This window comes from Poecilia formosa, unplaced genomic scaffold (assembly GCF_000485575.1).
Source record: "Poecilia formosa unplaced genomic scaffold, Poecilia_formosa-5.1.2 Scaffold878, whole genome shotgun sequence".
Taxonomy (NCBI): Eukaryota; Metazoa; Chordata; class Actinopteri; order Cyprinodontiformes; family Poeciliidae; genus Poecilia; species Poecilia formosa.
The window spans coordinates 94043-102053 of NW_006800817.1; the positions used below are offsets into that span (position 1 = coordinate 94043).

Consider the following 8011-nt stretch of genomic DNA (forward strand, 5'->3'; position numbering starts at 1 on the left):
ATGATTTGTTCCACTGTTTGAAGTGTTTTAAGAGAATTGTTAATAAAAATATTGTGTATGATTCAGTTTGTGTTCTGGTGCATCTTGTTTAACTTTTAAAAGAATCTCCCCCTCCTGGTCACAATTGGTAGAACAGTCATGAGACTCCGGTCCGGGTTTGACTCCCCACAGCATGCTGCATGCCGGTAGGGTTAGGGCTGGTCTATGTTAGATGTACTTAAATGACATTAATTCATCTCTCGTGCAGGACAGTGGACCAGTTATATTAGCTGCACTTGTTAGCTTGAAAGAAGTTGAATGGAGGAAGAAGTCTTTAATTTTTCAAAATAAAAAACTTTGCTAATGTAACCAAAGAACAGAATTTACTCGGGTTCAGATAGCAGTTTAGTATCAACCAGTTATGTTTATTACAAGTTACTGGACTGAAACACATCCAACTTCGTCATACAGTTTTCTTGGAAAACTAACAAAGAAAAGAAAAAAAACATTTAGATCATAAGGAATCCTTTCAGGGTCCTTGGTAAAAAAAAAAAAAAAAAATTAAAAGAAGCTGGCCAGCCAAAAAAAAAAAGTTCAGAGCTCTATATCTAAATAACCTACAGCTTTATTATTGTATTATTTTTACATCTACAGTAAATATTTCCCAAATAAAGTTGATTAGAAATAATTGTGGATCCTGTAACATCCAACTCCACCCAGTCAAACCAGAACCTCCACCCAATTGGACCAGAACCTCCACCTCAGGAACCAGAGCAGCTCAGGTTCCACCGGGACAGAAGCTGCTGCCTCCTGTCAGCTCTTCCTCCTCCTCCTCTTCCTCCCCACAGCAGATATTGATCATCATCCCGAAGCTCCATCAGCTCAAATCGACCCGCGGGTCCAGATCACCTTGGAGGAGAGCTGATGGGGGGGAATGTCTATGCAGTGTGTGCGTGTGTGTGTGTGTGTGTGTGTGCACCCAGTCCAGGATGTTCCCTCCCCCCAGAGGTGTGACATGGTGACGAAGCAGAAGGATGGAGGTCACTAAGCATAGACATGAATACTAGACGCCTCACTGAGCACTGAGTCGTAGGTAACAGCGTCCGCCATCTTGTATGTGGCAGCAGATCGGAGCTCCTTCAGTCCTGTTCTGTGTGTTTCAACCGTTTTACGAAACAAACTGGATTCATTGGCATCACCTTCCCCAGGTAAGGATGAAAGATCAGAATTACTTTGCAGCGAGAAATTCGCTTCTAAACAACCGAGAAATATTTCCTATGTAGCTAAATTGGCCCAAAATAACCGCTGATTGTTAGCATAGCAGCTAAGGTTTGAGGTGGTGAGAAACCGCTGTTAGAGGAGAAGTTCATTAGAAACCAGAGGATTTAGTGAGGAAAGATCAGTCAGGATCAGAGCTGGAGCTGCTGCTCTTCAGTCTGTTTCCAGCTCAGCTTCTCCATGTCGGTATTTAGCTATAAAGATGCTACGAGTCAGAGCCCAACATGCTGAAAATGGCTTGTTATGAAGGTGAAGGAAACATATATGTATTTTCACTTTTGGATCATTTCTCTTTTATCCTTGGCTTCAGCCTGAGAACCAGGTCGTCTCAGAAGTCATTGAGGTCTCCCAGTGAGACCAGCAGACTGAAGCCTGTGACCAGTGCTCCCAGTATAATAAATAAATGTTTTATTCTTTCACTTTGTGTAAATATCTCAATCTGAAGTATTAGTGTATCAATACAGCTTATGTAATGAAATAAAAATAATTTACTCTGTTAGAATTATTTTCACTCTTTGCTGTCAATAGCAGAGTTGATGTATACAGTAATAAATATTTTTCTCTGGAAAAAAGTAAGAAAATATGTAGTTTAATGTTTGACAATGACTGATTTATAAATCAAGTCATTTCTCTATAATGTATTAAAAAATAAATACAAGAAAATTATCTGTTTCTTGTCTTGAAACGTTAAAATGTACATTAAATTATGGAATTATGTAAATATGTTCTTTAATAAAACACTGCAAAAGTGTCTGTTCATCAATGTTAATATGAAAATTATCAGAATACTTTCTATCAAATAAAAACATTGTGCTCCCCTGCCAGCATGCCTAGGTGGGCCCCATGTGGGGGGAAAGGAGGGCTGATATATGGGTCCCATATATCAACCCACATGTAGGCCCATGTGGGTTTGCCCTACATGGGCCTACATGGACAAACCCATGTGGGGCCATCATGGAACCTGCGGACAAACCTATGTGGGACCCATATATCAGCCCTCCTTTCCCCCCACATGGGGCCCACCTAGGCATGGAGAAATACCCCAAAACAATTAAATAATCACATCAAAAGTTAGAAACTCTCTTTAGTCATTTCTTGGATTGCCAAATATATTAATGTGTGTGAGAAAATGTGTCAATGACAGGAATTAATTTAAAATACTTCGTCGAACGGCACTTTGTGAAGTTCGGTCCATTTACTGGCACATATGCCACATTCAATATGGCGGACGCTGTTACGTATCGCAGCAACGGGCCGAAGCGCCTCATGAGGCGTCTACGTATTCATGCCTATGTCACTAAGCTGGAGCCACCAGGTGAGGCAACTTCCTATGGCACTTTCAAAGTAAAAGTCTCCCACGTCTCAAGGATGACGTTAATGTGGCCGGTCACAGTGGATCCGGATGGTTGCCATGGTGACTTGTGTAAATGCAAAGAGGAGTGGGTACTGTCGACACCAGAAGCGTTTCTGCAGCTGATTACTCATAATGAGGATATTATCGATCACCTGTGACAGGAAGTGGCCGTGTTGAGCCAACTGAGCGCGCTCAGAGTGCCCGGTTCTGCTGATGCTGTTCAGATCTGAACTGCATCAAGGTCAACAGCCAGAAGAGTGCTACCATGGCAACAGGTTATAAAAACAGCAGCGCAGAGAAGCGGACACCGCCATGTTGTGAGTGACAGCTTGGTTTAAAAAACTGAGATCTAAAAATTAGAGTTCAAATGAGAGTGCTGGAGTCCAACACCAACAAGTCCAACTTGGTAGTGAGTAATAATTAATAACTGATAATAACTAATAATAGCTGATAATAACTGATAATAACCGATAATAACTGATAATAACTAATAATAGCTGATAATAACCGATAATAACTGATAATAACCGATAACTGCATCAAAAATAAACATTTACAATGCAGGAAAGTCACGTTCAGTGATTTTACTGATTTCAAGCTGAGGTTCTGAACTGAAACCCGGTTCTGTTTGGACCCAAAGCAGCAGCACCTCCAGGGGAAGCTCCTCCCACCAAAAGGGGGCGGAGTCACCGCCTAATTGGATCGGGTCCGACCTGCTCTCTGGTACCTGCAGGGACTCTTACGGGTTCTGAAGCCACAGATGAGAAACTGAACCAGGATCTGGACCGGTTCTGACTGATGTCGCTCCTTCTGACCATTTAGAATCAGAACCAGAACCCAGCATGAACACCACCTCTGGTCCAACAGAACCAGAACCTGCAGACGTCTCCTGGGCTTCCAGAACCATCACAGCAACTAAATGGGTTTAAGCAGCTGTATTATGGGTTAGAACCAGTCCAGAACCAGAACTTTCAATTTCCCTCCAGCTTCAGTTTTCATCTAAATATTTCAGATGATGAATGTCAGGTGGGTCAGAACCTGAGAACTCCTGGTTCTGGTGGACCCAGTCCAGAGGGAAACGGGTCCAATTATGATCATCTAGAGATGAGCAGGCAGAACCGGAACCAGTTCCAACCCGACCACCAGGGTTCTGCAGGGTTATATAGCACCAGGTTCTTCTGCAGGCAGGACTTCCCTCTGGTTCTGGTCGACCCAAACTGAAGTTTTCTGTAACAGAACCAGATGGATTCAGTAGAGCTTCTGACCCGTTAAAGGTTCTGGAGAAATAAAGGTCCAAAGACCAAACCAAAAAATCAGCTGACAATGTCTGAAGCCCTAACAGAACCAGTTCTGGATCGGTTCTGGTTCTGCAAAGTCGGGCTGCAGAGAGGAGGAGCTGAGCTGCTTAATTATTCATTATTAGTGATCCAAGATGATGAAAAATTACCCGCAGCTTGTTGTCGTTAGGTTCCGATTCGGTTCTGTTGTCTCTGCAGAACCGCTTCTGGAGTTCTAAACAGCAGAACTTAGAACGCAGTTCGGTTTGACCTGCAGAACCCAGAGAAAGTTCTGGTTCTGAGCAGTAAACAGTAAAAATAAAAACATGATTAAAGTCTTTATTACTGTTGCTATGATATGACGTCATGTCTATAAACGGGTCACGCGGTTCGGTTCGACTCAGATCAGTTCTAAACTCAGCTGCTGACCTCAGGCTTTTATTGTGAAAGTCTTGGCGCAGACCAGCAGCCGGAAGCAGAGAAGCTTCTGAACTGTTTGGACCGTCAGAGCTCCGAACTCACCTGAGGAACAGGTGCGACCAGAACCCGGTAAGCCAACCCGCTCAGTGCCGGGCTCAGCAGCGGTCCGGTTTGGGTTTCGGTGCTGCCGGTGGTCCGAACCTGCTGCTAACAGAGCTAATCTGTACAGAACCCGCTCCGGTTCGGTTCCATTCGGATTTGGACCGGCTCTGTCAGCCTGTAGAATCAGGAGGGGCAGCAGAATCTCGGAACCATCACTGAATTGAGTTCGCAGCGAGTATGGTTCTGTTTGGACTCGTTCTGTTCGTGACCTACTTTCTGTTTCGATCCAGTCCGGCTGAACCGAACCTGGTCCGGTTCAGGTTTTGTGCTGACATAGTAAACCTGTCTGGGCCGAAACTTCGGTACCGGGTCAGAACCGGTTCAAGCCGGGGTGGGGGGGTCACGTTAAAGGTCAGAGTGTGACGTCAGAGCGATTTACAGTGAAGAGCGTTTCATAGCTCGTGACGTCACAGATTATTGTGACCGGTCAGAACTCAAAAGGTTCTGACCGGTCCGTTCAAAACTCAAAAGGTTCTGACCGGTCCGTTCAACAGAACCGATCCAAAAGTTTGGGTCCAAAGGGATATGATGCGACGGCTCACAGAACCCAGAGGTTCTGGTTCTGGTCCTGGTCGGTCGCGTGGCGCCCCCTGCTGGTCAGGTGACGTACTGCAGCAGGTGGAGGGATCTGATTGGCTGCTCCGGGTCACCTACTCTGATGCTTCTGGTTCTGTCCGGTCCGCAGGTCCGGTGCGCTGCCGTCATGGCTTTGATCTCACTGGATGACCTGGAGGGATTGGACGATGAGCAGCTGGACGATGACATCACCGACAACGTCGAGCCAATGGGGGACGAGGACGGCCTGCTGAGCCACTGGCAGGCGGTGGCCAGCACCCACCAGGTGTCTGTCCCTGCAGGTGAAGGGGCGGGGCCAAATGCACCTCCAATCAGAGGCCTGCTGAGGGGGCGGGGCCAAACACTCATCCAATCAGAGGCCTGTTTTCTTTCTGTTCCAGAAATGACAGGGCCGATCCAGGAAATGACCCGGAACCGCCAGCAGAGGGAGCCGCTGCCCTTCGTCCTGATCGCCCGCCATGAGAAGGTACAGACCGTAACGGGAACCCCTGGTTCTGTGTAGCTGTTGCCGTGGTGACGGCCTTTGTGTGTCCAGATGGGCGAGGTTCTGTATGAGGAGCGGCGGTACCCGGCCGGGTTCTGGGTGAGCGCACGGCGCGGCGAGGATCTGTACGAACAGAGCATCTCCCTCGCCTTCATGAAGCTGATGCGCTTCATCTGCAAGGAGAACTCTGCAGGTGAGGCCCTGCCTTCATACCTGTCAGCTGGCGCACGCGATGACATCACAGCGTCTCTGTGGTCGCAGGGCGCTACCTGGGCATGACCATACCTGTGGTCAGCAGCGTCCAGGTGATGGAGGACGGCGAGACGTTTGAGAAGAGTGTGGAGACGGCATTCTTCCTTCCCTCAGAGTTCCAGAGTAGCGCGCCGCGCTCCCTCGACCCAGACATCAGCGTCACCTACCGGGAGCCAATCAGAGTGATTGCCAGGTAAGCCCCGCCCCTTCTGCTGCGGGACGTCATCTGACCCGCCCCTGACTCTCTGATTATGTGCAGGACGTTTTACGGGACGACCACGGAGCAGACGGTGGGCTGGCAAATACGCGTCCTGCGAGAGCTGCTCGACCCCGGTGACCCAAGCGTCCACGGCGACCGCTACATGGTCGCAGTGTACGACAATCCTGGAGCACCGCAGCGCCGCAACGAGATCTGGTTCATCCGCAGAGAGCAGTAGGCTCCGCCCAGAGCTCACCTTGTCGATGGACCAATCAGAACACTCTTTTGTAAACCGTTGCTGGTCATTGGCTCTCACGTACGGGAAATTTCATCTGATTGGTTGCTGCTGGAAGCAGCTTTAACTTCCTGCTCCCAGACAGTCTGACATGCCTCCTTTTCTCCAATATCGTGAAGTCACTTCCTGATTGATGTTGGGTTCTAAGTCCCTCTGGCATCACTTCCTGCTAGCAGCACATTACTTCCTGTGCTAGAAATGAAATACTCAAGTTTTTACTTTTAAGTGTTAAAATGTTGGGAGGCGGAGCTTGATACACAGAGCTCCGCCTCTCTGATGCATTCAATGTCTGTTCATGAAATCTGAATTTTGTTTTTTTTCCTTTTTCATTTAAAAATATTTCAACAAATTTGGCTGTATGTTGAGTTCCTCTACCTGCAGTCAGGGGGCGCTGCTGCTCGCCCACAGCAGCTGTGGAGCATTTCCATGGAAACAGGATATCAGCAAAACACATGAAACCAAAGCAAATTTATTTACAAAAACAGCTGACGTCCAACAGTGAACGTCACCTGGACAGGTAAAACAGGAAGCAACTGAGGGACCGATGAGAAGTAAACAGGAAGGGGCGGGGCTGTGACGTCATCAGGTCAGATCAGGTCCGCCACTACAGAGAAAACCAGAGAAGGTATTAATGTGGAAACAGCCGATGGGAGCAGAGCCATCAGTGTTGCTATGGAAACGGGCCGTTACCATTCATGGGCATCTCGTCGATCTGGGTCGAGTAGTACTGCTCGATGTCCCGCAGGATCCGGATGTCGTCGTTTTTCACAAAGTTGATGGCCACGCCCTTTCTGCCGTATCGACCCGAACGGCCAATCCTGGGAGAGACAACAGGCCACATGACTAATCAGAACCGGTCAGAACCTCAGACCTGTTCTGCAGCAGGCATAATGTTTTGCCCAAGGGGTCGCTGCGCCGCGGCCTACCTGTGGATGTAGAGCTCTCGGTTGTTGGGCAGGTCGTAGTTGATGATTAGCGACACCTGGGGGACGTCCAGACCACGCGCCCACACGTCTGTGGAGATCAGGACCCGGCTGGGGACACGGGGGACACGGGTCAGTGGGGACAGGTCTACCAGTCTCCCCCTGTCTGCCTCATTCTCCCCCAGTCTCCTCCCAGTCTCACCTGGCGCCAGACCTGAACTCCTTCATGATAGACTCTCTCTCTTTCTGCGGCATGTCTCCGTGCATCGACGACACGGTGAAGTTTGCCTCCCTCATCTTCTCCGTCAGCCAGTCCACCTGCAGCAGAAACACGCTAACTACATTTCCCATCAGGCTTTGGTCCATACTGATGCTGTACGCCACGATAGCCTGCAGGGGGCGCTTCATTAGTATTCCACAGATCCGATGCAGCGTGAGGTTAGACGTGCAAAAAGCTGCTGGCTAACGATGATTAGCATTGGTTTTAGCTAAATATCAAATCAACGGGATGCAGCACTTTGCTACGCTATGATAAATAGATCACAAGGTCAGGAAAAACTTTTAAGAAAAAATATCGAGGGAGAGGGAAGTAGCTCAGTTATGCTAGCTTGACTTTGACACAACGTGTAGATATGCTGAGGAATTTGGTTAAAAAATTTACTAATTAGCTAATCTATCACAGTGTTAGCTTAGATAATAGCAGCAGTAGCTAATCCACCACTGTTAGTTTAGATAATAGCAGCAGTAGCTAATCCACCACTGTTAGTTTAGATAATAGCAGCAGTAGCTAATCCACCACTGTTAGCTTAGAT

General features: G+C 47.8%; 2 protein-coding genes across 4 annotated transcripts in view; one reads left to right on the forward strand and one right to left on the reverse strand.

Moving 5' to 3' along the window:
- Window positions 1–2550: 2550 nt before the first annotated feature.
- On the forward strand, window positions 2551–6625 carry soul4 (heme-binding protein soul4). 3 transcript variants are annotated; one of them, XR_001660800.1, is made up of 7 exons: window positions 4338–4437; window positions 5156–5327; window positions 5427–5512; window positions 5582–5723; window positions 5792–5975; window positions 6042–6360; window positions 6396–6405. XR_001660800.1 is itself a non-coding variant. In XM_016667032.1 (6 exons), the coding sequence occupies exons 2-6, from the start codon at window positions 5174–5176 to the stop codon at window positions 6217–6219; spliced, it is 744 nt and encodes a 247-aa protein (XP_016522518.1). In that variant the 5' UTR covers window positions 2551–2572; window positions 5156–5173; the 3' UTR covers window positions 6220–6625. The 3 variants fall into 3 exon arrangements, 2 of the variants coding, with proteins under 2 accessions (XP_016522518.1, XP_007543752.1); XM_016667032.1 differs by lacking the exon at window positions 4338–4437 and adding an exon at window positions 2551–2572 and having other exon boundaries at window positions 6042–6625; XM_007543690.2 differs by having other exon boundaries at window positions 6042–6625.
- A 104-nt stretch (window positions 6626–6729) lies between these two features.
- The window catches only part of eif4a3 (eukaryotic translation initiation factor 4A3), a 6213-nt gene continuing 4931 nt past the window's right edge, over window positions 6730–8011 (reverse strand). The window contains exons 9-12 of the mRNA XM_007543691.2: window positions 7402–7517; window positions 7203–7310; window positions 6967–7094; window positions 6730–6880 (exon numbers count right to left, since the gene is read on the reverse strand). Of these exons, the coding sequence (XP_007543753.1) occupies window positions 6864–6880; window positions 6967–7094; window positions 7203–7310; window positions 7402–7517 (369 nt within the window). The 3' untranslated portion in view covers window positions 6730–6863. The remainder of the gene's footprint in view (window positions 6881–6966; window positions 7095–7202; window positions 7311–7401; window positions 7518–8011) is intronic.

What these genes read in the sequence shown, in the direction of transcription:
- soul4 (XM_016667032.1), top strand. Translation starts at nt 5,174, where the DNA reads ATGGCTTTGATCTCACTGGATGACCTGGAGGGATTGGACGATGAGCAG. An exon ending in CCAGGTGTCTGTCCCTGCAG is followed by an intron (nt 5,328 to 5,426) that starts GTGAAGGGGCGG and finishes TTTCTGTTCCAG; the next exon opens with AAATGACAGGGCCGATCCAG. An exon ending in CTGCAAGGAGAACTCTGCAG is followed by an intron (nt 5,724 to 5,791) that starts GTGAGGCCCTGC and finishes CTGTGGTCGCAG; the next exon opens with GGCGCTACCTGGGCATGACC.